General features: G+C 37.2%; 1 protein-coding gene across 1 annotated transcript in view; it reads right to left on the reverse strand.

Moving 5' to 3' along the window:
• The window catches only part of NUP210 (nucleoporin 210), a 61,011-nt gene that overhangs the window by 8,950 nt on the left and 24,240 nt on the right, over window positions 1-27,821 (reverse strand). Inside the window, exons 13-32 of the mRNA XM_031608699.2 lie at window positions 26,043-26,241; window positions 24,698-24,843; window positions 23,061-23,282; window positions 21,620-21,793; window positions 20,209-20,401; window positions 19,823-19,929; window positions 18,222-18,326; window positions 17,988-18,089; window positions 14,375-14,503; window positions 13,543-13,670; window positions 12,676-12,811; window positions 12,303-12,365; window positions 11,390-11,569; window positions 9,949-10,029; window positions 8,889-9,020; window positions 8,535-8,693; window positions 7,603-7,694; window positions 6,152-6,326; window positions 2,017-2,192; window positions 151-368 (exon numbers count right to left, since the gene is read on the reverse strand). Coding sequence (XP_031464559.2) covers window positions 151-368; window positions 2,017-2,192; window positions 6,152-6,326; window positions 7,603-7,694; window positions 8,535-8,693; window positions 8,889-9,020; window positions 9,949-10,029; window positions 11,390-11,569; window positions 12,303-12,365; window positions 12,676-12,811; window positions 13,543-13,670; window positions 14,375-14,503; window positions 17,988-18,089; window positions 18,222-18,326; window positions 19,823-19,929; window positions 20,209-20,401; window positions 21,620-21,793; window positions 23,061-23,282; window positions 24,698-24,843; window positions 26,043-26,241 — 2,917 coding nt within the window. The remainder of the gene's footprint in view (window positions 1-150; window positions 369-2,016; window positions 2,193-6,151; window positions 6,327-7,602; window positions 7,695-8,534; window positions 8,694-8,888; window positions 9,021-9,948; window positions 10,030-11,389; window positions 11,570-12,302; window positions 12,366-12,675; window positions 12,812-13,542; window positions 13,671-14,374; window positions 14,504-17,987; window positions 18,090-18,221; window positions 18,327-19,822; window positions 19,930-20,208; window positions 20,402-21,619; window positions 21,794-23,060; window positions 23,283-24,697; window positions 24,844-26,042; window positions 26,242-27,821) is intronic.

Consider the following 27,821-nt stretch of genomic DNA (forward strand, 5'->3'; position numbering starts at 1 on the left):
GCCGATCAAAGCTATTTTTATCATTAACAAGAACAGTGACATTTGATTCTGAGAAAACATCATAAATTATGCATCTAGTTTTCCTGAGAAAGAATCAGACTGATGTCAATTATATAGCTGCATAAACAGAATGACTGAAATGCCACTTACCTTCTTGGTTTGCGAGGGAAGTACTCAAGCAGAGGACATCACCTACAACCACATCAGTGAGTTCAGGAAAAATGGCGTGTTGCACAGGAAGGGGGATGTAGTCTGCAATTCCACTGTGTTCTGCATCCCAGACTTTAAGCAAGGTCAAGCCTATGTTTACGGTCCGGATCACAAATGTGTTGTTTGTGGCTCCTTTCCCAATTTGTACAAAGTCATCTCTACACAAATGCACCCAAAAAAAGTATTATTTTTTTTAAAGGTAAGTTTGCTAATGTCTTCATTTCTACAATAGATAGCATGCACAAACACTGTTTTTACATGTTGCATATCTTGTTTTCTCTGATGGTTATCTTCTAAAGAACAGTGATAGAATAAGAAAAATAGAAAAACAATTTAGGTGTTACTGAGGTAAATTTCAGTTCCTATATGGTTATGCTGAAGAAATACTGAGGTTATAACGATGTATGAAAACTGTCCCCTAATTTTAAGAAAAGTAGAATTTAAAAAATTACATTGTTTCTTTTCTTTTTTCTCAGGGAGCTAATAGGGAAATAAATTATATCAGCAACATGCAGCTTTCCAACCATGTCTTTACAAAGTTAAATCAAATTTGATTACAAGTTTTGATATTTCCTAACATTAGCACTCCCAAATGAACTAACACAGAGCACTTTAAGTGCACACAGCACAAAGACTGCCAACCCTGGCAGCACCACGAAGACAGCAGTCAAAGTCTTGAGAGCAATAGAGCTGGGTCACTGGAGTGCTGCACCTGAGGTTAATGAGCAATGCTTCTATGTTTAGGGCTAATTATCAGTCCCGTGCCAATGCAGCTCTGGCACATCTAGCTTGGAAACTATGGTATTGTATCTCACAGACCTCTGTAAGCTTCAGAAATTTCTGCAGATCATTTAGGTAGAAGGACAGAAAATCTTGCATTCAACTTCTTTGCCCTCTCTGACCTCAACGCCATTTTTTTGAATCATGATCTGAGTTGTAACAGAATGGCCAGAGTTAGAAGGGACCTCAAGGATCATGAATCTCCAACCCTCCTGCCACAGGCAGGGCCACCAATCTCCCCATTTAATACCAGACCAGGCTGCTCAGAACCCCATCCAATCTGGCCTTGAATACCTCTAGGGTTGGGGCATCCACAACCTCTCTGGGCAGCCTGTTCCAGCACCTCACCACTCTCACAGTAAAGAACTTCCCCCTGATATCCAACCTAAATCTTCCCTCTTTCAACTTAAAAACGTTTCCCCTTCTCCTGCTGTAACCATGACGTGCTATGCACAAAACACATGCTATAGTAATGAAACTAATGACTGTTTACTAATGACCAGAGAGGGTTGTTTTGTGATATTTATTAGTTTTTGAGACAAAAAGCAGAAGTTTGTGTGAGGCTTGGCTTTGCCATACAAAGACTGTACAAGCTTATCTGAAGCGACAGCCCCTGAACCAGAAAATCTTACATAAGACGTGAGTCAGTGTAACAAGGCTCTAAAAGAAAAGGAGAGGCAAGAGGAAGCAAATGTTAATAAGATCAATTGTTTATATAGGCTGCTGATGTATGCAATCTGATGATTCAGAGTCACTTAAAGCAGAAATGTACCCCAGCAGGCCCCACTAGGGATCATGTTTATCTGAGCAACTTTCCATTTGCCAGAGAATATCAGTTACGAACTGGAACTCTTTTTTTCTTTCACACTGCCTCTGAAGACCTCAGAGATGAAACTTTTCTAATCCCAGTCCAAGCTATATCTTCAACTGGTATCTTTGGAGCAATTTTTGTTCCTTGCTGTGATTGGCCTACGTGCATTTGGTGTTATGTGCTCTCTGTAATTAAATCCAACAGCAGATGCCTACCTGTTTGTTGCAAAGTTGAGTACAGAGTTATGTGAATGAAAAGTATCTCCAGAATTGTCATGAAAATGGACTGTAAACGTCAGTGTCACACCCAGGGGTAGAGCCAGTAATGCCTCTTTGTTTTGTGTACGCAGAATGGGGCTCATGGAGATTCGTAGGTATGAGATGGGGTAGACCTGTAAAACATCACAAGTGAAAAATTTGTTTGCCTTTTTCTGATGCCTCTATAAAAACAGAGATCTAAAAGCATTCTTACTATGCAAAGCCTCCTTCAATGATCACTTCCTGTATGTTTAACCATATGACAGTACTGAGACATGTAGCTTTTATTACCCATACACATCTCACATAATGGTTGTGGTTGATATGGGCCTCTGGAGGCTGCCTAAGCTAAGGCACCCTACTCAGGCAGAGTTATCTACAACCAGACACCCAGGATCATGCACAGTAAGATTTCAAAAACCTCCAAGACAGAGCCAACAACATCTCTGGGCAACTGGTGTCACTGTTTGACAGCCCTCACAGTGCTTCCCTGCATTCACACAGTTTTATGTGCTTCAATTTGTGTGTGTGCACTCCATCTTGTCTTGACACTGTCCACCGCCAGAAGGAGCGTGTTTTCTTTACACCCTCCCACCATTTCTTGTTATTTTTCTGAAATAGGACTGGGAACTGAAGAAGAGAATACTAATGCAGACTTCAGAAAATACGTTGTTATCATATAAGGAAAAAACTGTTAAGCCTTCCTAGGTACGCAAGGGAACAAGCTTTCCCAAGACTTCTCTCCAAGTAGTTCTCCAATCATTCAATCCTTGGTTACCAGGAATAACTTGCGGCGTTTGTGAGAGTAAGGGGATGAAATGGTGGCTGCTTGCTCAATTCCCTTGAGCTGGGTGAGACAACTGAGATGATGTGGGCAGATTCTAACAGCCTTGGCTCTGCCTGGGAGAAGGTTTGCTCAGAGGAGAACACAGGAGCCATAACTGCAAAGCTGCTCTCATACTCCCAGTGGAATAACATCAGAGCCTACAAACCACTGCCTCTTAACCAGGCCTGCCATGGTCTAACATGGTCTTATACTTCTATCAGACTGATAGAAGTATAAGAGATGAGAGCAGTCAGTGCTAACATCTGACAAATTCTAGCTGGTCAGCAGGCTGCATTTTGCTTCCTCTCCTCAACCAAGACAGAAGTTCAGGACTTCTACTCTAAATTCTCTGGAGAGATCTGACAGACACAAATGCACGCCCCTACATTTTTGTACTATCACTCCTTTGAAGAAAGTATATCTACAAATAAAGACCTTACAACTTTTTGTTTATTTAAATGCACTGCTGTTCTTGATTAACTTAGCTGAGTTAACTAACAAAAACGCACAACAAAAGAGAGAAAGTTACCTATTCTTTATGTTACAGCTTTTGGAAAATAAGTAATGGAAGGAAAGAGAAAGCCAAAATGCTCATATATATAAAACTATTTTAAGTGAAGCCCTCAAGCTTATCTTGTAGGAAATTCCCTTTATTCCGACCTAAGAGGCTCAAGCTAAAACGTACAACCCTGCAATCTGAAAATGTACATGTCAAAACTTAAAAGGGAAAGAACAAATTTGGCCTCAAGCAAATAGCATCTCTGGTGCATTTGAAAAAAAAAAGTGGCTAAAATATCAGTATACACAACTGTCTGCTCCACAAACTAATATATAGACTTAAAATATCAGTGCGCGGTCATCTGCCCAACTAGAGCTGAAGCAATGAGCTAACAAAAATGCTATTTCCCTGACAGATTTTCAGGCTGGTTTTACTTTAAGATTTCAAAAACTGACCCACAAGGGACAAGTTCTAAATTTAATATTGATGAAAGCAGCCATTTACTGTTAAAACATCTGTGTTTTTAAAGTACTGGCTATTTAAATATAAATATATATATTCAACTGAGCACCACCAGTAAGGCTGCACATAGCTTGCTTCCACGCTAAGGTTTTGCATGCTATCACTCTATACTTCCACTGTCCTCCTTGACTTATATAAGTCTGTTTTTGAGCAAAGCTGAAGGTCTAGGCATTAGGTGATGCTGCTACAGCAGCTTGGGTCTTAATTGCAGACAAACATAGACAAAACAAGAACTTATGGTAAGGAAGGACAGCATGAAGGAGAAAACTCTGCCTTACAGTGACACAAGATTCAGACTTATCTGCTGCTCTGTCACAAGTTTTTATGTGACCTTCAGCAAAACCTCTCAAACCACACAAGTCCTTCATATATAAGCAGAAGACAACAGTAATTTCTGAACTTATGAGGTTTTTCAGGATTAAAAATGCTATTTCCATAAAATGAGTATGGTTCTAATAAGTACAGGAAAACAAATCCATTGCATAAGATACTGAACAGAGATGTTTTTACTAGAAAGATTTTTAAGACTTAAAACTGTACTGCACTGACTCCACAAATCTGCAATATCATAACTTTATATGGAAAGAATGCACAAAGGGAGAATTCAACTTCAGTACCTCTGTATGCTGACTAAATGTCATTTGAGCCATCTCCCAAGTCATTAGATGTCTTTCACTGGCTAGATCCAGCCGTGAAGGGAGAAAACAAGGTCATCTATTACAGAGCAGTACGTATTTATTCGCCACCACCTAGCAGCAGGAGTAGCATTAGTGAAACCAAGCCATCATTTCTTTTTTCATTCTCTTCCCAGGATGAAAAATCTATGTGCTATTCTACAGACAAATCTGAACATTACAGTAAAAGAAGATTAATAATAAGAAGCACAATCAAGCCATTTCCCAGTGATTATGATAAGTAACTCACAAATAATTTAAAGTCAGCACTTTAACTAACTGCGTTTCTCTTTTAGCTGGAACACACTGGAAACATGCTGACAGAGTAAAAAGGGATATGAGGAAGTGGAGCAGTGGGTATCTCAAGGCTCACATTGCCAGATGAATAAAGTTCCTGGGACAAGGACTTTCAACAGAAATAAAGGACGTATCATACAATTGCAGAGGTTGGAAGGGACGTCAAGAGATCAAAGAGTTCAACTCCCCTGCTACAGCAGGTGCCTTACAGTATGTCATACAGGTAGGCATCCAGACAGGCCTTGAATATCACTGCAGAAGGAGACTCCACAACCTCACTGGCAGCCCATTCCAGTGCTCTGCCATCCTTACCATAAAGAAGTTCCTCAGCATTTTAGTATGGAACTTCATATATTCAAGTTTTAGGCCACTGCTCCTTGTCCTATTGCTATGCAGCACAAGACTCTGACCTCATCCAGTTGCCCCCCACCTCCCTCTAGATATTCATTAACATTTATCAGATCCTCCTTCAGTCTTCATTTTCTCAGGATGAACAAACCCAGTCTTTCATTGTCCCCTTAGAGTCTCGAGTGCCCCATCAGTAAGATGCAGTATACTTAGCCTAACAGAATTCAGTTTAAGAGATGAAGTTTTGAGTAAGAAAGACATTTAATTTGCCTGAAAATGAACTGTTGAGTTTTGCTGCATATCTGTATTTCCCTAAGGATTCATATTTCGGTGCAATCTGGACATGCTCCTTGCTAGCTCACCAAACACAGGGAACATCAGCTAACCTGTGGCATCTGATAAGGTATGCCATCTCATGCAGAGGCTCTCATTGTGTAAAATCTGAATTGGTGGGAAGAAGAGAAAAAGCCATATTTTGGAGCTGCACAATTACATCTGATATCTAGAAAATCTAGGTATCACATGTTTTGTAAGAGATGCATTCATAACCATTATCCAGATATCCACCTTTTTCATGTAATACCAAATGCATACTTATGACAGCAGCATTTTTCTTTTAGAAGAATTTTCTACAGTGATCAACCTTCTAAGATAAATATATATATTTTTAAAGACAAACCTTTAAAGGCATATGTAAACAAAGGCTTTCTTGTAACATATACTGTATTCGTAAATTTGCTAGGATCTTTACTAGTCTAGCTTGTAAACTCTTTTCAAAGCCCACAACTGACTATTAATTCCTGTACTTTATATTTTTCAGAATTGAAATCTGAAGTATACTGTTAACTGACTCTGCTGCAGTAATAAAAATTGTAACAGAAAACTAAATCAATTTGACTCTAGCCAAGAAAAAGAGAAAAACAGTACCTTAACAGCAGCTACAATGGTCTGATTAATCCCAAATGACTCTTGTGAAATTACTTCAATTGTTGATGAACCTATTAAAGACCCAGAGTTAAGAAAGCCTCTCTCATCAATTTTTACAACAGGCACTTTATCTGGGCCATCCAGGACACGGTAACTCAGTGAAGCCACTCGATCCCTTAAAGAAAAGAAAACAAAAATTAATCAAACTTACAAAGATGCAAAAGAGGAGAGAAAACAACAAGAACAGAAAACTTCCACAAGTAAGCAAAACCCAAAATTACACCAATATTTATGCAAATCTAAGACAGACTAATTTTCCATATTCTTGCAATAAGAGCTGAGAACACTGTGCCCTAATCAAAGAAAGAAAACTTCCAGCTCTGATTCAATCTCAGTTGGTAGAAGTCTCATCTGGGTTTAGGAGTGTATTGAAATCTACTTGCTGCCCGCTGCCATGCAATACTGTCATTCCCTGATACAAACATGATTCCAAATAATATCAGCTAAGCCTGCTGTGTGCAGCTCCAGCAGTCAACTTCTGCAAACAATATTTAGAGGCAGGGTCAATGCTGGTATTAGAGATAAAGTCAGGGACATGATTAAGTAGATCTCATCAGCTTCCAGGAAATGGTTTTGCCAACAAGGTTAATTTCTGGAATAACTTTCAACGTGGTATTTGCATATTAATAAAGTGAGCATATACAAAAACTCAATAGTTGGCATCCTGAGACACTAGCTGCATTTGAGTATAACATCACAAGTTCTGAAATGCTGCAATAATTATTTTCATTTTACTCCCAAACTCCTCCATTCAGATAGAAATATTCTATCCTAAGAAGCCCAGCATTCAAACTACTTCATTTGCCCTTTTCTTGGCAAAAAAAAGTGCAATTCTTTTTGATGGCAGAATTTAGACATAGGGGCTGTAACAGTAGATAATGAAGATAATAGGACAAAGATTTAAGAACTGCTGTCTAGCAAATTAATCATGAATTAATCAGAAAATCGCTTTGAAAAGTAACCAAATATTAAGCCTAAAATGACCCTGAAAATGAACTATAAAAATGGCATCTCATTTGAAAAAGAGATTTTCATCTCAAAAATCCAATCACAGCCTCAGTGAAAGAAATACATAAAACTATTTTCCATAAAGCCTTGATTGCCCATAAAAACTCTAGTGGAAGCACGCTGCTGCTTCCTGGCTCAGCATCTTTTAAAATAAGCATCTAGAAGTCCTAAATATTAAAAAAAAGCCAAACTACAATCTAACAAGATTTGACAAAGACCAAGAGTACAGAAATACTTTATTCATCGTCAGAATAGTTGTGCATTATATGGATGTACTGCAGTACCTTTTTTAATAGATTGAAAGAGCAGAAGTTATTTTGAACAGAATTGCTAGTTTTGATAAAGTGATGACACAAATCACATTATGAAAAATGGTCTTTCACCTGTTTGTCTGAAGTTTAATAAAGGAATTTGGTGACATTAAGATCTGTTCCGTTTCTACATCTGGAGTGACCAGATGAAGTTTTTCAAATACCTGGAAAATAAAAAGTGCTTTATCCTATTGCTGTACACAGTAAGTCATTAGTTCCATTTATTTCATCTTCAGAACAACAAAAATACAACAAAACAAAAACTCACCAACCTCTATAACCTCACACATAAGATATGAATATTTGAGAATGGGATACACAGTATCTTCTGCATAATATTCTGAAGAGCATTCATTTCTATGGTTCTACTGACACTATCAAGCAGTACGAACAACAAAGCATATTTGTCAAGTGAAGCAGTATTGGAGACCTCACATTCACCCTAATCTGATCTCATGGATGCAGTGTCCACAGAGGTACAAGGCTTCCTCAAATGGATCTTTCAGCTCTTCTCAAGGAACCCACTTAATATACTCTGAAACTGCTCTTCAAAGCACCTTAAGCAGGAACAACCAGGAGATTCCTTTCAGGAAATGATTCCTGATTCAAATTAACATTCTTACACACACATACAAGCAAGCACTACACACAAACGGTACTAAAATGTAGAGAGATACTACAGAACCAAGGTTTTTATACAGCTCTAATAACACTGCTAAATTGCAAAACACAAATCATCTCAATTTTAGGTGTTCAACACCAGAAATTAACTTGTGAATTTCATTCAGGCAATAAGTTGGTATGTGGCAGTTCAGTGCAGAAACCTGCCAGCAGTTGGGGAATTTGCCATTTTCCAAATAGAGGCAAAGTACAAAACAACAGTAAGGGCTCAAAGATAAAACAAAGTCAAAACTGCATCTCTGTTTTTCAAATTCCTGGCTTCAAATACAGACTTTAATTCAGCTCTGAAATATACATTAAAGAATTATATCACATCATCGTACCTGAATTTGGATTTCATCAGACAGTTCTCTTGCCATGTTGTAAAACTGGTTGGCTGCAGGGTCGAGGACTTTCACAACAACTTTCAGGCCTGTTCTTCCCTTTACTCTGCCATAAACATCCATTGCAAAGTTATATTTTGCTGGAAGCTGAAAAGAAGCCTTGGACAGGAGAAAGCGATTAAAATTTTACTCATGGAAAGAGTTGATGTTGATACAGAGGAAGGATCACACCCAGTACTGACAACAGCCCTTTGATTGGATTTGAGCAGTATTTTCTCAATGCCCATTGTGTAGTGCTTCCTTTTCCCAAGACACACATACATACAACTGTGGACAGACACACGCACGCATTACCTCACTGTGTCTTGTCTTTATGTCCAGAGTATCCCTCTTTGTGACAGACCAGTGGAACGTTAATCCTGGTACTGCATTGCCAAATGAAAAAGGTGTCTGACTACTGGTGATGCCCATCACATAAACTGGCATCTAGAAACAGAGAAACCACTTTCTTAGGTAATTCTAAAATGATAATTAAACCTGCGCAGAGCAAACCATTAAGCTTAAAATTAATTGATCAAGATATGGTACTTCTTACAAAAAAAATTTTTGGCAATATGTATACATTACACCACACAGAAAATTTGAATGACCACCATCTTGTATGATGTTCTGATTCTCTCATTTGCTACCTGCTCTACCAAGCACAAGTACTCATTTTCCATCAGAAAAGATTTGTTTATTTGTTCCTTTTGTAGCACAAAATCACTTCATCTTAGTTAAGTCACACGCTCACGTTTTCTACTACTTTGACCAGATGCTCTCTCCTATTAACAATTTGCTCTGGATAACAACCTTCTTTTTCCCTCTCCCCAAATTAAGTCAACATATTATTTCAAAGCAGAGATTTTAACAGAGATTTTATGGTTTTTAATCCCCAACTCAGTTAAGTTGCCTGAGACTTAACATCACTGACAATTTTTGGATAAGTAACTAATAGTATTCACAGTCTTTGTTTCTACAACTTGTTTAAAAACAATCTGAATGATATCTGTAGTAGAAATAGCAGATACATCAGAGATTCTTAACATATAAAGGAGGAAAGCCTCCACTGCACACAGAATGAAGACAAAAGAACCATTCTTCAGATTAACTATTGAAATAATACTTCTTCAGCTGGGTCTGAATTTCTGAAAATTACCTGGTACACAAGACAAACTGATTTGTTTTCTTTACTGTGTTCAGCTCTGAAGCACTGCCACTGAAATCACATTGATTCCTGTATCAGCAGTGGTAACGCTCAAAGCAGGAGGCAGCTCAGAGCTTTGGTGATACTATCATATCATCTAATCATGATTAGTCACAACTTGCTGGTCAAATTTTTAAGGCAATACAAGCTAATCATAAATCAACTGACCTGTGTTCCAGTTTTCATACGTGTAATTGGTGCTCGAATTCTAACAGCTGTCAACTGCACTACTTCAACTTCCACTTTGTCCTAAAAAGGAAGAAGAGAGGCATTTTAAGCGTTTATTAAATGTGAACTAGATTTCAAGACCTAATTGCTGATTTGTTATTACCTAACCAGTCTCGTCATGTGATTTATTGCAAAAAAAAAAAATACAGAACACAAGTCAGTAGGATTATAAAAGACTATGAAAGAATTACCTCTCTGGTAAATTGAGAAGTACTTAAAAATACCACCTAAATTAACCAAGACAGAGTCACCACTCTGCTCAAAGCTTCTGACATGATGAATGATGGAGCTGAGAGGTAGCAGACAGGTAGTGACTATAGTTGTTACTGGGAGAAGGATGAATAATCACAGAAGGTAAACAAAGCCAAACAAATAAGACGACATCAGCAGAATGAGAAGCAAATGAGAACAAAAAAAAGCAGTGAGGATAATAAAGAATAAAAATACGATATATATGGCATTCTGATGTCTTCTCTTCACATATCCTGATATTCCTGGTAAATTTTTATTCCTGCAGTAAGCTGTGGAGGAAAAGTCAGATCTGGCCCTCACTGAGTAACAGATTTAACTTTTAAGTTCATTCCACTTCCGGACAACATCAGGGCAGACTGCTGATCCTGCACAACAGAGGGCATCTGTGTATGCACGCATGTGTACACGCCTTTTGTTCTTTTGTAAGGTTACTTTACCTCCTCTAGGCAACATCTTTCAAGTAGCAAAGCTTTGCAGCAGCAGCATCCCTCTACACTAGACCTCAAATAAAGAGCCACGAGCTCTGCCCCAGATACCCTTCTGAATGTCATGCTAGTCCAAGGGACTTGTACTCCCTATAGGCCTGCTTGACAGCCCCTGCACACTCAGGTAGTAGCAAATCGCATGGACACAGACATAGCTGGAATTCAGGGATTCAATGCTCCAACTCTGTAGATGGATTTAAACCACAACACAAGATGGTAACCTTTTTCACAGCCTGTCTCCAGCTTAAGAGACAACAGATCCCTTAGGAAACAGTTACCTTCTGACATCTACTAACACGATGCAGCTAAAATATAAGGCAATGCAGGAAAGGACAGCATTCTGCTGCTTTGGAAAGGTTTCTTTAAATGAGCTTTTCAAGTCCATGCATACCAAACATACCACTGATGACGTCTGCTTGGGGTATTGGTAGAACTTAGATTTAAAGTACAGGTATCCCTTGTGTCAGCAAATGCATAAGTTCACATGTCAGGAAGTAAGAAACAGTAGTTTCCTTAGAGATATGAAAATTCAGGAAAATACAGAAGATGACAATGCTAATGCAAAAAGACCACTTGTTCCTTTTCAACCAGATTAAGGAGTTAGAGACTTTTCCAGCCCCAAACAGTGTCATAAAAAAAATCACCTGGGACACCACAACGAGCTTCCCTGTCTCTGCATCAACTGCTTGCACCACTCCTGTTACTGTCCCATTCCCTACTGCCACTCCTCTGATGAGTCCAGTGCTGTTCACTGATGCAATCTTCTCATCAGTGATGGAGAAAATGATGTTGGATTGAGGTTGAGGGCCTCCTTCTGAAGTGATCTATAAATAAAAGCACACAAACCAACTAAATGTGGTTTAAACCTGGTGTAGGGATCCTGCTTTGGCAGGGGGGTTGGACTCGATGATCTCTGGAGGTCCCTTCCAACCCCTACGATTCTGTGATTCTGTGATTCTGTGATTAAATTTATTCATCTGATATTTATTCTGATAAACATCACAATGCAACATCTTTCCCTGCTCAGCACTACAAAGTCTTCAGTAAAAGGCAGTCCAAACATTCCCAGAGAATCTCTGAGCTCATTTTCTCTGCCCACTGGTTCATCCATGATGTTGGACTGGGAAGTATGTGGAACTAAGTGATAAAAGCAGGCTGGATGCTCTGTATAGTGACACAGTCCAGACAAGTTAAGAAAAAAAATAGACTTCACTTTCTCTCCACACCATATGCTATAGCTCTGCTCTGTGTTTGTTTGAATAATTATCCCACTATGCTTAATTTCATGCAGGTGATAGATTTACTAACACCCTCCTGGTATTCAATATTGAAAGAGCTTATAGTCTCTTGACACAAATACAAAGCCTCTGATCCAGTAATACAGTCAAATGGATGGCAGCTCACAAATAAAAGTGTTTTCTGCTTGGGAAGAACACTCAATGTAAATATGCAATGTAAATTGCAAAGTTAAATAGCTACTCCTGAAAAATAAATGGTATACATTTATTTTAAAATAGAAATTACAAAGGAAAGAAAATACACTAGAAGATGCTTTACCTGAATCATGGCCCCTATTATTAGGGTCACCTTCCTTGGCAGTAGTCTAAATGGTGGAAAGACCTCAAAAAGAAAAAAAAGAAAATGAATACATGTGTTCATGCTCTTTTGATCAAATTATTTTACAAAACATCATATATTCACTAGTGTAGAACTGTTTATTTGCTTAATTACAGTAAATTGAGCATGCAGAAACTAAACTCATCACTTGCAGTAGAAAAGCACCAAAATCAGAAACAGTCTAGAAAGTAATTTCTGGGCAGAATAGATTATTCTGGCAAAATAATCATCATACAATATATCAATGACAATATTCCTGTGCTAACAGATTATTATTTTTTTAAACAGTCATATTTAATCTGAAATTATTTACCTCAATCTGTTGTGGAGCAGAATTGATTCTTTGTCCTCTTTTGTCAGCAACAGATGCAGTAAGACTAGTCTGACCTATGGCTATCCCGTGCACTAGGAAAGCTGCAGTATGGTCATCAAGGGCTTCAGCAAGTGGGCTGTAGCAAAGAAATATCAAAATAGAGAAGTTCACTGAATAAATTATATAAATAACGAATACAAGGGACTAATTTACTACATACCAGCTTTATCATAAGGATTATGAGGTGACTACATGTTAGGCAAAATTATGCATCATTTACAACTGTCATGGTTACAGGAAACAGTACACACAAACACACACACACTCAAACACAAACTCCCCCATATAAGTGGCAAGCTTATTTTACTGATTTGAACACTAAAATTCAACTGTCCAAGAAAACTTTTGTGATTTTTATCATTGTGTTTTGAACTTGAAAAGAAGCTCCTAGGCAATGAGGATTTAACCTACCTGTTCATAACAAGCAGACAGAATGAGCTATACAACTAAAAGTCTCCACAAGCACAGTATTTCATCTGACACGATTTGCAAAGTCACTGCTTCCAAGATGCTTAAGGCTCCATAAAATGTTATAGCATATGAACACAGCTTCATTCATCAACAAACAAGACTTAGAGGGTTAACTTAGGCAATTTTCTTGACAATTATTTTAAAGACATCTAGCAGATAATCAAATCTTTGAAGGTCTACTGAAAAAGACAACCTTTGAAATGATGGCATCATCAAAACACTAATCAGTAACTGTATGCTACTGGACATTCAAGACAGTATCTTTACTAATTTGTTTACTCTTCCTGTAAACATTTGCAGATTAATAGGAAAAAAAAAAACAAACCATGAACTTACACCAGTGAAACAATCTGGGATGCTGCTCTTAGTTTTAGATCCATGACAGCAAAGTATTTAGCCAGAAAAGGTTTCTTAGAGTCATCCAGAACTCTGATGAAAGCCTTAACTGTTTTTCCAATCTCCACCTGAAATACAGGCAAATCCAGTCATTTGTCATTCTATTTTAAAAATAATTCTTACTTATAGGTATACGTGTTCTTTTCTTTCATCGTACACTATTAATAGAGCATTAGAGAGAAGACCCAAAGGTCAGATCCCTGCTGATTTTAAAGAATAATTCCTGTCAGCTTTACTTACTGTCAAATTAAATAAATGAATTCAGGTCTTTCAGTTGGCAAAGACGTAATTAAAACATCCAGAAATATCAGCACTTATTTTGTACAAGACACACTGGCAAGTAAAGTGAGGTGGACATTTTTTTGGTGTTCATTTTCAAAGCGTGACATACAGAAAATGATCTTGGGGCGAAATATACTCCTAAAAGAACAGCTCTCATGCATTTCAAACAACAGGAAACGTAAATTAGCGTGTTCATATAAATTATGAATTAACATTGATGTATAAAGGCAAAAGTTGAGACTGTAGCTGCGCTGAATATGAAGTAGGAGACGCACGATACTCTGAAAGACTTATAAAATGATAAATTTGGAATGAGAAGTAGGTACAGGGAGGGAAAGCTATTTCTCCAAGGTCATGCAGTTGTAGTAGAGGACTACACTAAACACCACACTGTATCACCTTGTACACTTTTTAGCTTTATGCTCGTTGATCTGCACAAGGAATCACGGCAGTCCGGATCAGCTGTTAACACTGGTTCAAAGATACTAACCTTGTCAACCACTCGGACATACAGTTCCTGTATATCAGAGACATAAACTTCAGCTTTGGCTGGTGCAGGGAAGGCCAAACACAAATCATGAACCATTACAGTCACTGAGCCTGGAATCAGAGGACGCACCTACAACCAAAAGAAAATTCTGTTATAGCAGTTCTTATTTTCATTTGCCTGTCATTTATAGAACAAGATTTCTTTCCCTTTTAGAGCAGAAGCAGTTTGATGCAGAACTCCCTAAGCCTTCAACACGGATAATTCTTCCGCTGAAGAACTGAAATGTATTTAACCAGTATCATACTACTGAGCTAGTATAAATGCCCTCTGGACAGCAATTGAATTAAAGAATTTTCATCTAGAAACATGTCTAATAACATCCTGTTATTCTCCTTCCATCAGAAGAACAGCACACAACAAATCGATCAATGTAACTTTTATCCTAAAGGACTGACAAACAAAATGATTGGAAAAAGACTCAGGGTTAGAAACCACACCTGTACAGCACTAATAATGCTTCCTAAGAGATTCATTCACACTCTAGGTTTTTGGTTTTTAGTTTTAAGACTATTAGAAAGTGAGGCTCTTTCTCCATATCTGACAGGCATTTAAAACAAATCAATCTCATTTTACACTTCACAAAACCTAACTTGCCAGAACTGCTCCCTTACTTAAGCTCAGCAGCTTTGTTCTGAAATTATCACACACACATCAGTTAAAGCACTGCTTGAAGCACCACCTCCCTGTGACGGAGAGGCAACTGAAAGAGTACTGAGAATTTAAACAATGTAGAAAATACAGAAAAATAAGTTTATCTCATCCATTTTTCTACATCTGCATGCCAAGATGACTTCTGAAAATACTCCCACATTACACCAGAGACAATCAAAATATTTTCATATCACCTTCCATACTCTCAAACAATGAAAAGAAATCCCCCTTATCATTGCTTCACAACTAATTTATCTTGTGAGGTACAAATTCATTTGTTGTTGATAAATTTATGAAGAATTCTCTTTCAAATAATCTGCATCATTTTCATTTCTTGTCTAATGAATTCTATAATCCAAATAGACAGTTTTATTGCTGTTCACCTTACAATGCATCTCATATCCTGGGCTGAGATTAAGTCAAGCATAACTGCATTTTAATTGCATCTTCTAGCAGAGAAGTTTGTGAAAAACAAAATGGGGAGATCAGAATGTAACTCTAATAGATATTACAAAATCAGAATGACATACTGTGATAGCAAATCACTGGGAACTGGATAGAAGGCTGGCATAATTTGAAGGGTTCAGAAGCACTGCCCTGCAGCACATATTCCAGTATCACTGTAGATATGAGTTACCTTTTCAGATAACAGTGCTAGGTAATTTTGTCCTATAAATCTCCATTCTGAGTTTACACAATCAGGAATGTCTAATTGCAGTATTGCAATGGGTAAAGAACATCTTGATACTGCCTTTCATCCTGTAAACACTTAAGTATATATATGTAGCACTACGGTACCAAAGCAATTTCCTCTAGCTGCAACTGTTAGTGCAAAGATTCCTGTCTGGATCTGGGCTGTGGCAGATCCATAGCCTGGATTCATTCACTGCCTATCTAAGCCTCTTGGACTAGAAAATGACCAATAACGAGGAAGGTGCAGAATGAGAATTGGAGTAACAGAGTAGCATGATGACATATAACATACAGAATCCTGCTTCTAAACACAGCATGGTAAGCTTCCATCACACACTTCAGCAACTACTTCTTTCAACGAAACCAGGATATTGAATTCTCTAAAACAAATGATGCCTGCAATGTACAACTTGAGTCTACAGTTCCTGATACCCTAACCAATTATTATTTTCTTAGAATCTCTATTTGAGTACTGTTTATGAAATTATCTGATACAGGAAAAACTCTCAAGTTAACACTGGATAATTGTCAAACATATGTATGTACAGGGGTGACATCTGTATGTAGATTGCTCCAAAAGCAACACCTTATTTCCATGCAAACTGCAACAGATAAAAGAGCACAATAACATGATTTCATAGAGCATACTCCCAGCTACAAAACCACTATTTTTTGAACAGTAACAACCATTAGCTCTGCATTTTTGACAGCAATGAACAAGAGCCTGCACACCACGGTCTTAAAAATCTGCACTAGAGGAAGTAACCCACTGTCACTACCAATAAAACTCACCATCCACCCCTCCCTGTGCTCACATCCACTGTTTGGCCCCCGTCAATGTTCAGCAAACAACTTAATGAATGTCAGCAGTAGGTGTCTTTTTGGTTTTTTTTATTTTATTTTATTTTATTTTTTTTTATTTTATTTTTGCATGGAGGAATTCAATTCCATCCATTTGCTTCATACACACTTTCATGTCAGATGCCATTCTGTCAGACTGCCCCTCTGCTGCCATCTATCACATGGCAACAAAATGTAATAGAATACTGTTGGGAAGGTTCAACCTCTACTGAGAAATTACCCACATCTGCCCTGATGTTGTGGGCAAGAAATAGGAGGCACTGGTGCTGGAGCAGTTCCCTCATAGCTATTGGGAAAGCCCCCATCCCCAGTATCTACAAATTTATCAAAATGAAGATAGTTATTAAAGTTTACACAAGCTTGATTTACAGATTCTAATCTCACTTTCACTAAGATGGATCCTGATTTCTTTCACAGTTTCCACTATTATCCTTAAGTATTTGAGGTCAAACTCATATTGAGGCGAATTTTTTGTGAGCATGTGTCAGTTTGGATTCTTCCAGATATTTCACTACTCCTTATGTAAGGCAGTCAAACAGAAAAGGCAGTTAATTATTTCTTGGAAACTGCCAGACACACACTATCTGTATTACAAATCAAATTCATTTCACCAGAGCAGCAAGACGTGACAGGAGATGCATATTACACTTCACACAAATACGGAGTTCAACTAGAACTGATAAGGTGCTCAAGTTATATATAAGTGTGTGTATATATATATGTATATACATACACCTTATAAAGCCACAACAGTACTGATGCATAACCATTATTTTATATGCTTATAGAAAACAAGTATAGCTGAACTGGACAGACAGCTGTGAAAGATTCTGCAGGTTGCCAGTGGGCTGAAATACAGCAAGTCTATCACGCAACTATCCTTACTGCTGGGATAAAAGCTAACTGTGTGATCACATTTTTATTCATTCCATATGCAAGCCTTCTTTCTGCTCCAGAATATACAGTTGCACCATTGTAGTATTTTGCTGCAGTTAATTATATTTTCTCCTTATGAAAAATTGGATGCATTAAAAATTATTACAAGTACATTACAATAATAAATACAGTACAGTACAAACCCAGTACATTTATTTGCCTCAAGTGCAAGCGAGAGACTTCTGACATCTCTACTAAAAGAATAAAATCATGTAAACATGAAAAGAATTAAGCCAGTATATTAGTGCAAGCATCAGAAAGACTGTTAGTTTTGTAGAAGATCTGTAATCCTGTTTAATTACTGTAAGCTTTTTATTATGGGTTAGAGGTTATCCCTTCCATTATCAAAAAGGACATGGAAAAGAAACAATCAAATATTCAGACAGCCAAAAAGACATGTTACTTCACTCACCAAAGCAATACCTTGAGTTTCCTCAAGAGCCACACTGACAACACCTGCAACACTTGTATTGATGAAAAAATATCCGGAACCTTCTTTGATGAACAGTTCTGCCTGCAAAGAAAAAGAAAAAAGCAGCACCCAAAATAAGATTGTGCATCTTCCTAGCACTTTGCTAAAACTTACACATCATAGTTCTTGCTGCTTTCCTCCCTCAATTAAATAAGCAGTAGAGTAATTCCTTACTTGAACATCAGGATGATTGTAAATGGAGACATCAGTAGGGCTGACTTTTACATCTTCCACTAATATCAGTTCAATAGTGGCAGACACTGGTAGAAGAGATTCATACTGAAAGAAACAAGTCAATTTACCATGTGTTATAGCAGACATTAGAAATTAAAAAACAGTGCAGCATCTTACACATGCAAGAAAGGATGCCTAAAGCAGATGACAAAGAGCCAGAGCTGGAAAAGTTTCTGTTAATAGAACACCCAAAAGATCAGGTAATTAGTTCAGCTGCTAACTTTCTTCTCAGCTGCAAGATTTCTACATCCCAAGTCATTTACAGGACATGCTGTCAAATTCTGCATCTTTGTCCATGCCAGCAAATGAAGGCCTATGCATTCTAGACCTAGCAGGATCAATTAACCATGTCTGATACATACTCATAGAATATTAACTCAGAAACACATTTTAAGTTCATACAGGACAATCAAGTACAGAGAAAAAAAAAATAACATTTCCTTCTATTTCAATATCTTTTCAGGATTCTCTCTAGCAAGCAACCAAAATAAATTCTCTCATATATAAACACTGGACCAGATGCAAATCCAATCATTCATTTGTAACAACATTAGCTTAGAATGGGAAAATGCTTTTTAGAGGAAGTTAGTATTATGTACCCATTTCACCTTATTAGTAGAATTATTTCCTTGATGTAGAAAGGATGTTATCTTTCCCTAATGAGATAATGACTGTTCCACTTAAACATGGAACAGTGATTAAGACATCTTAATATACCATCTAATAGATTTTTGAGCTTTTTTGTAAGAAAAAAACATTAAGCATGGGAAGTTTTGAAAGCAGAATATAGAAGACAGCTTCTAATACATCTGAAAAAAAGCCAGTCATCTAATTTACAAAAACACCACATAAGCCCACAGTAATCGTCGTAGAAATTATGTTGACAGCTACTTTTCAACCAGCAAAAGGATTCCTCCAAAACACAAAGACAAGAACATTAAGAGAACTCCAGGACCATTTTGCACCCATAAATTCCACAATGAAATAAAACAAGTATCCCCGAATTCAGAGAAAGTATAGAGATTCATTTTTCTAGTTATTTCTAAGAATAAAAAAGAATATTGAATACTGCTTTAGAAAAGCAGAGTACAGAAAATTACAAAATGATTGAAGAACACTTGGTACCCTTACTATAACTTCTTAAAAGACACCAAATCAAGTATCTCAGGTGGTAAAGTATGATCTCTATAACCTAGTAATCATCAGTAAGTTACAGTATAAGCAGCAGAGCTTCACAAATTTGTTGAAGACTGCATCAAAACAAAACTAGATGAAACAAGAGTCTGTAATTTTGCCCAAACATCACAATGAAGAAAAAGAAAAAAAGAAGTAGAGACATTTTATATTGATAGTAGAACAGAATGGAGAGGGGGAAAAAAAAATAATCAAGAACTATGAACATAAGATCTACTGTTATTAATCTGTCTTGAGAATTATTCATGTTATGTCCAATTCTTAGATGGCTATGCACTGAGGAAATAAACACACAAACAATACATTAAGCATTGTGAGGAAACAGGAACAAAAAAAGCTCTGAGTACCGGTGTTTTCACTTTAGCTGCCTTAAGATGAGACTGTTGGTATCCTGTTGCAGTTGCAGAGATAGCAGTAGTTCCAGACTTGTGATGAACTAGAACAGTTTGTAAGCCTGGAACCAAATGAGAAATCTTATTATGAGGGAAGAAATACACAAAGTGTGAACTGTTAATCTCTTCCACTGTTCTTCCAAAAGACAAGGAGTTTCTCCCCTAAAGACACACTTGGACTTGTTTGCTGGTTTTTAAAACACACTTAAAAATGTATGTTCAGAACAAGCTGAAATATGATTTCAGATTGCATTAATTTCTTTAATCAAGATAATATTACCATATAGATTTAATCCTGGCCTGCTTCAAATAATGAAATGCTCACTTAAACTAATTTGTACCATGCATTTTCCTTTGACCACTTCCATCATCCTTCAGCGTTAGTTCCATCGGCATATCGGGCTCAATATTAGCCAAAGATGATTTTGTTGATTCCCAGATAACACTAAGAGAACTGAAGTTATCAAATTTACTGCCGTGCTGGTCATAAGCAGCCAAATCCAATACTGGATTGCGATAATTTGAAACAGGAACCTGAAAAAGAATAAATATTTTGATCTGAAAAGATGCAAGAGGATTTTTAATCGCTAAAAGAAAGACAACTATACTTTGAGTTTCATTAAATTATTACATCACTCGGTACATGAGTTATGTTCACTAAAATGAGTCATCACTGCCAAGTCTTTAAGCTGGACTTCAACTACAAAGGTGATTTTTTCGTATGCTTTCTTTTTAATCAGTGAAATCCTCTAAAATAAAACCAAATGACACCCCTCCAGTATATTGTCTTTGGAATTCAAAAGAATGAGAAATGCTGCCATTAGTCAGATGACAGACATTCTAATTGTTTATCTAGTGAAATGTGTTAGCAATAGCAGAGTTCTGAAGTAGTTCAACTCCTGACACACTGAGAGCTAGAAAAACAAGTAAACATGTCTACTACATAGAATAAAAAACAAAAAGTGATTCATCAGCTCTATATTCACTGCAGCTTTATCAAACTAAGACGACTTGCACGTATGCTTAGCAATATGAATATGATGAAACAGTTTACACAGCAGAGAAAATGACAGCATTCATTTGGACACAGGAGACAAAAAATCATGCTTGATAACCTACGCAGGAACCTGTCCATGTACTGCAACCCAGATTTTCAAAGCTAAATAATACTCCTGATGCCATCAAACAATAAACAACAGACGCTATATAGATGCTTGCATGTCAGTGTTTGCCCCTCTACTAATAGGGCACACAAAACACATGCTTGTAATAATACGTGCATCATAAAACCTGCCTCTACATACTCAATGGAACATTCGGATTAGGATGAAATGATACGAGGAAAAAGATTTATAAACATCTGCTGGAAACATGTATACCCTCACTCCTTTTTCTTGTTGCTGCTTTAAAAGTTCAACCTGTTTCCTTTCTCTCATTCCCTTCTGCTCAGCCCACACTTCAGACAGGTCAGAAAGGACTCTCACAGTGATTCTTTTGTGAGAAGCCATTATCAATATGCTTTTGCATATACTCTATTTCTGATAAGGCCTCTTATAAACATATTGAAATAGCCACTGCAAGACACTCACATTCAGACTGTTCTCTGCAAAAGTAGACAATGATACAAGTGTAGTTACTGCTACCCTTGCAATTTCAAGTCAACTGTTCTAAAGTGGAAGTCCAAACTGGAAGCCCAAGACTGATTTAAGTTACAAGAACAAATTCTTTTTCTATTACATTTCTCAAACTTACCACTTGCTTGTTTTGTTGCAGCAAAGGACAGGAGAGATCAAGCTGAGGGCTTCCATAAATAGGAGTCAGAGTGAGTCGTGAAGGAACAGCACAGATAAATTTCACAACAGCGGGCTCAACTGCTGGAAAAGGGTTGGTCATAGTGGGGTTGTTTCCAACTGTTAAAGCAATAACCTATAAAATCATCAAGACAGATAAGTGAAGAGAGAGAAGATGAGTACTAGGCTCAGGCATACTGTTTCATGTATCTGTATGCTGGTTATACTCTGGTGTTAGAACAAGCAAAGTGTGATCCTTGTGGTTTTACAGTACTAATGAAGATACAATAAGATGTAAAAGCATACACACATTTCAGGAAGAGTTCTATATCATAATCAATATATTGTTCTTGGAAACATTTCCTAGGAATTAAGGTTCATTACTATCTAACCTGATGCAGAAAAATCTTACATAACTTCAAAACCCAACTGGCAGGGTTGTTTTTTTTCTTGTTAATGTGGAAGTACAACAGCAAAAAGACAACAATTATGGCCAGTTAAATATTTCCAAAATATTTTTTTTTATTTTACATGCCCTCTTTTGCTCTCAGCAACACAGGCTGTAAACACAGAGAAGGCTATCCCAGCAGGCTGAGGCAGCTCCGGTCACGTGCCTTATCCACCTTGGTGCTAACAACTGCCAGAGCCATACAGATGTGATCTCTTCTGGACAACACTGAGGACTGACAGCCAATGCATCCACTATCATAGACCACAAAATGATGTTTGCACCTTCCTGAATTTGCATGTATTGAAATAGCTATGCTTTACACAGTATGTGCTGAGGAAAACATTTAATCAATTTGGCAGCCACTCTGAAATGCTCAGGTTTCAAAATTACAGGAGAAAAAAGATGGAATCAAAACCAAATGCTTTATAAACTGGCCAATGTAAGCAAAGCAGAACAAATTACGTCTGCATGATAGAAAAAAGACCAGGTGCAACATGACTGCAGCCATTCAAATGACTGTTATTTGTCTGAATAAACACAATTACACTGGCAGATAACTAGGTGCAGGTGAGCAGGTCAGTCTGAACAGTCAGTCTACTGTCTTCTGCTGCATTCCTATTTATGCAAACTGAAATTAGCTGTGGTAATTAGGATCTATCTGTTCTAAAGCATTCTAAAACACAAGGTTACTGTAACTTGGCTTTATACTACAATAAACTCATCATAAACCACTTTATAACATAACATTGTGAAATACTCTAAAACCTGTATCAGTATCACAATGAACAAAATACATAAACCACATACTTACGTGAGCTTTATACTGGCTTTTTATAAAAACTATAACTACACAGTATTTCAAATGTATATTGTATCAGATCTGCTCACAGCCTGTTCTCAGCTGCTTTAGCTCCATGTCTGGAGGATGAAACAAACACCCTCTAGTACTTACTTGCTCTCCCAGGCTTTTGCAGGATACTTGAACCCAGTGCTGGATGTTATTTCGAGACATAGGAGGTGCAAATAAAGACAGACCAATACTTTCTGCATCTTCGGCCGTGACGTTCCTAAAGAACTTTGATGGCTCTTGGACCCATGGTCTGGGCCCTCCCTCAAATAAAATATCTTTAGAGGAACCCAAAGTCACTAAAGCAACAGATGGAGGATCAACAGTCTGAAATGAACGACAGTTCAAGATTAATGATTTTATTGTTGAATATTTCAATTGTTCTTTGCAAAAGAAACTTCTTTTCTAGTCAAAGTGCTATGTTTGTCATTTTGATTAAGCTATGATTTTGCTATGCAATGGGTTGTAAACCTGATTATTTAAGAAACAAGTAGCACCAAAACAATTAGTAATCACCTACTTGAATTTTATGCTCAGATTCTATTCAGTGAAGTTGAAGGATCCTGAAAGAAGTTATCTACATTCTAATCTCATCTCTTTCATGATGAGCTAGCACAAGAGCAAGACCCTGAATATACTTCTCTGAACACAAAAATAATACATTAGATTATCATTATTATTATTTTTTTAATGGACAGTACTTGAATGAATGAAGTAGTGTCAAGTTGCACTCTTCCAAAAACTCCTCCCAATTGACAGTGCTCTCTCTGGCACAGTTCTGGGCACATTATTTTTCTACAGAACTTTTACTTCAAACTTCTACAATAAATTCCAGATTAATGTGTATCACCAGGACAGCCTCTGCTGTTTATCAACACAGAACTTCATGTGCTAATACACAACACCAATTTCTAGTTCGCATTCCATAACCTCATTTTAGTTAAGATTTAGTAAGAAACACGTAACAGCTAACAAAGAATGGTTCAATTCTTCCCACAGGTGCCTTCAGAAAGGAAGAGAGCAGAGGCATGGGAAGAGCTCACATAAAAGTATCTCTTTTCTCCCATTTACTCCCTGGTTATATTTGCAATGCAAAGGTAAAAGCCAGTGGAAAACTAAGATTCAGTCTTAAGTGCCTGCCTGCCCTTTGACTCCTACTTGTTTTTCCCTTACTTTTTACACTATAAATTCTTTTACAATAGATATCTCACAGACAAATGCATACATCCTCTATTTCTGGGCACTGTAAATATTTCATTCTATAGAAAAGAGGGAAAAGAATGTGGTAATCATTGTTCTATGCTTTAAAGAAGAAAAATCTTCACTATATCTAAGCTTATCTAAGCCCAGATTTAGAAATCATTACCTTTATTTTTTCAAGCACATAAGTACACATTTTTTGAAATTGCACTTAATCTATCCTTCCTGCCAATGTATTTTGGTTCTATTGAGTAACCTAGGATCACTCTATGTCTTAACACTGTATGTGAAAAGTAATGCTATAATGCCCCAAGGGCTTGCTAGTATTTACCAGCATACAGATGAATAAATACAGTCTCCATAGGCAGGGGATTGGAACCAATGATCCAAAACAAACCATATGATTTTTTCCTGTTAATCAACCATTCACCACTTCCATTTTTTTTTTTAAATGTACTACTTACATAATATCAAATTGTAGTTCATCACTTAGAAGTATTTTAAGATATGGGCTGATTTAGAAACAAATAAATCAGACTTACTTTTAATGGTAGATAAGCAGCAATGGTGATGCTAGCACTGAGGTGGACATGAGCGTGGGTGTAACTAACAACAAGCGTTGTGTATCCTTGAGTTTCAGCTTTCACTCTGACTCCACTACAAAAATCAGCAGTTGGCTTAAGTCTTCCTATCAAACAAATTAAAAACACAAACATACATTTAGAGATAAATGCCTAAGCACTTTAACCTTAGCACTACATGGTTTTTCTAAGCAAAAGCATTTCTATCAGAAGTGAACTAGAGATGTGCTCTCCATCTGAATAAGAAAAATGCTCACTGCTGTCTTCCATCTCAAATTCAATATTTATTGAAGCATCTCAAAACTTATTTATTTTCCCATTGTCCAAAGCAGGTCATGAATCCTTTCAATGGTGTAAACTAACGTGACTTGCTCTTATTGCAGTACTTTCATTTTGTTGTTTTAAGATGAGCCTGGTGTTTAAGCACAAACAAGCTTTCCAAGCTTTCCTGCACCAAACACAATGCCTACAGTTCAAGTTCCCTCTAGCTGAGCTTAAGTTACTTTCATGCTTACTTGGAGAACATTTCTGAGTGTGGGGATCTTTTTTCCCTTCCTGAAAAACAAAACAATGTGCAGTACAACAGCACATTATGCACTGATATTTAAAATAGCTGCCTCTCAGACAAACAGATGGTACAACACAGACTGGTTTTACTGCCTTGGTGGCACAGGAAAGAGCTTCCACATAAGAGATACTTGCAAAAATCCAATGGTACATCTGAATTTCATACTGAATTAAGCAGATGCAGGAACAACTATGTTGCTCAATGCCCACTTAACCCAGAAATACTAATAGCATTCTCTGAAAATAACAAGCATATTCTATACTCACCACACTTTTTTTTTTTTTTTTAAAGTAATGAGCTTAACAAACAGAGCTTTGGCAAAATTTATCAGCTGATCAACTTAATTCCTTGCAAGCAACAATAGCGTCTTTATAAAACAGAAAGCACTTCTGAACAAACAGGGCAAAACAATTTTTAGTTCCAGCATCATGGCAGATCTCCTAATGTATCTCAAACACTATCAGCTTTGTTACAGAAGCACATTAAAAATTCTGCATCAATACAGAGATAACAGACAACACGCTCTCCAGTAAATTAGTTGCCAAAATGCTTTCAGAGTCTCTCAAGAAGTCAAAAATATCAAAGAAGCTCTACGTAAAATAAAAACATTTTCAAAAACAAAAATGCATCTACTCCGATCCACACCTCATAGGTGAAGCACATATCTAGGAACACACAGCAATTGAAACGCTGATTTAAAAGAGATACAGAAACACCTGGGAAAACAGGCTAAATCACCTTGCAGCGGTCGGAACACACCACGATTTTCTACTTCCACAACTAGATCAAAGTGTGAACAGTCGCTGAGTGGGACTCTCTCTCCTGTTTCAATGTTGGTTAGACCATTAATCCTCAGAGGCAGCTCCAACGTCTGGCCAACCCGTGCCTCAACTTGACATGGTATGAACTCCATCCCGCTAGGTTCAGTTACATATACCTGAACAGGAAAGAAACATATGACAGCAGTGCATAAAATCTACAAAAAGGCACCAGGAAAAAGAAGATTCCAACATGTCTACAAGAGTTAAAATAAGGAAAACATCTCCCAGCTACTGAATTCTCTTTGATGGCTGAAAGTAATTTCTCCCAGTTTCTAACTTGCTGTGGTGTTTACCTGACACAGAAAGGTATCGGGGAAAAAAACTTGAGAAGCTTGTTGCTATTTTAGTGATCTTATCCCTTAAGATTTCAAGATCATATCATTTTGGTGATCCCTCTACCAGTACTTATAATGTTCTTGCTTCTGCTGTATTAACCGTAAAGTGAGGTTTCAGGTGTGTTATTTGCCAGAGGTACCATCCCCAGCTGGGTCAGGTTTAGTATCCAGCCTTGACTTGCACAGTATAAACATCTGAGCTAGACTCAACACAGTCAGTAAGGCTCCCCAGCTTGCACCTCTCACAGCAACACATCTGTAGAAGTTCAGAGAACTAAAAGGCCCATTCTTCCAAAAGAATATTTGCTTCTTCATTTTTGTGCATTTTTGTTGGCAAAACATTTTTAAAGGTCTCCAGGGCTTAAAGTTCCCCCTGCTAAGGTCAGGAATCTAAAATAAGTAACCAGATTTCTAATGCCTAATCTTACAACCGTCTGCATCAGCAAGTAATCCTTATGACAGAGATACTTTTGAAATCAAAAGGATTACTTCCTAAAATAAGACTGGCAGAAATCAATCCTCATGTTCATATCTGATGCTGACAAGCCTCTCTTAACTCTGTTATTTGTTATTCTAATTTGCAAGTTTTTCCATTGATGTTATAGAATACATCTTTGACTGACTGCACATTTTGTAACAATCACTATGATCAAAGTGTTTCATTTGTGATGTCTCGACTCCCTAGCCAACTGCAAACAGCTTGAAAGATGGAATATTGCATCATATGGTAGAGTGAAAATTGTAACCTCTGCAGAACACAGCTAAATATTCCTAAAATTTGTTCACTGAAGTTAGTAAATACAATTCCTCCGAGTAATTCTATGAAGAATGTAATTCCTAGCACAAGGACAAAGGCATTCAAAAATAATCTATTCAGGTTATGCAATACACTGCTCTGAAAACACATAGGGAGAAGTATTTTTTTCCTGACTCTCAGACTTTGACTTATGCTCGAGGATAAGAAGTTGCAACTGAAAACCCTAATTCCTGCGTTTCTGGCTGATAACTGTCACACTGCTAACAAACAGCACTGCTAAAGCCTGGGTTGTTCAGGGAGCAAGCTTGTAAAAATAAGTTTTAAAGATCAGAGTCATTATTTTAAGCATGAAGTTCAATACCTAACTGAAATCCATCTTTTAGAATTGACATAATTAATCCAAGCACAGAAATAAATGCAAATTTGCCCCTATAACCAAAACAAAAGAAAACAAACACACAGTAACAACAAAAACAGCATTGGTAGCTGCAGTAGTTCCAAGTAAAACTCGGTTAGAAGTATACTTCCTAAAACATGCATACAAGGACCTGCCTAAGTAGCACTCTTTTCATTATGGGACAAATTTGGCAGTCCTGACCAAAAA

This window comes from Phasianus colchicus, chromosome 11, assembly GCF_987193195.1.
Source record: "Phasianus colchicus chromosome 11, bPhaCol1.hap1.1, whole genome shotgun sequence".
In the NCBI taxonomy this organism is placed as follows: domain Eukaryota; kingdom Metazoa; phylum Chordata; class Aves; order Galliformes; family Phasianidae; genus Phasianus; species Phasianus colchicus.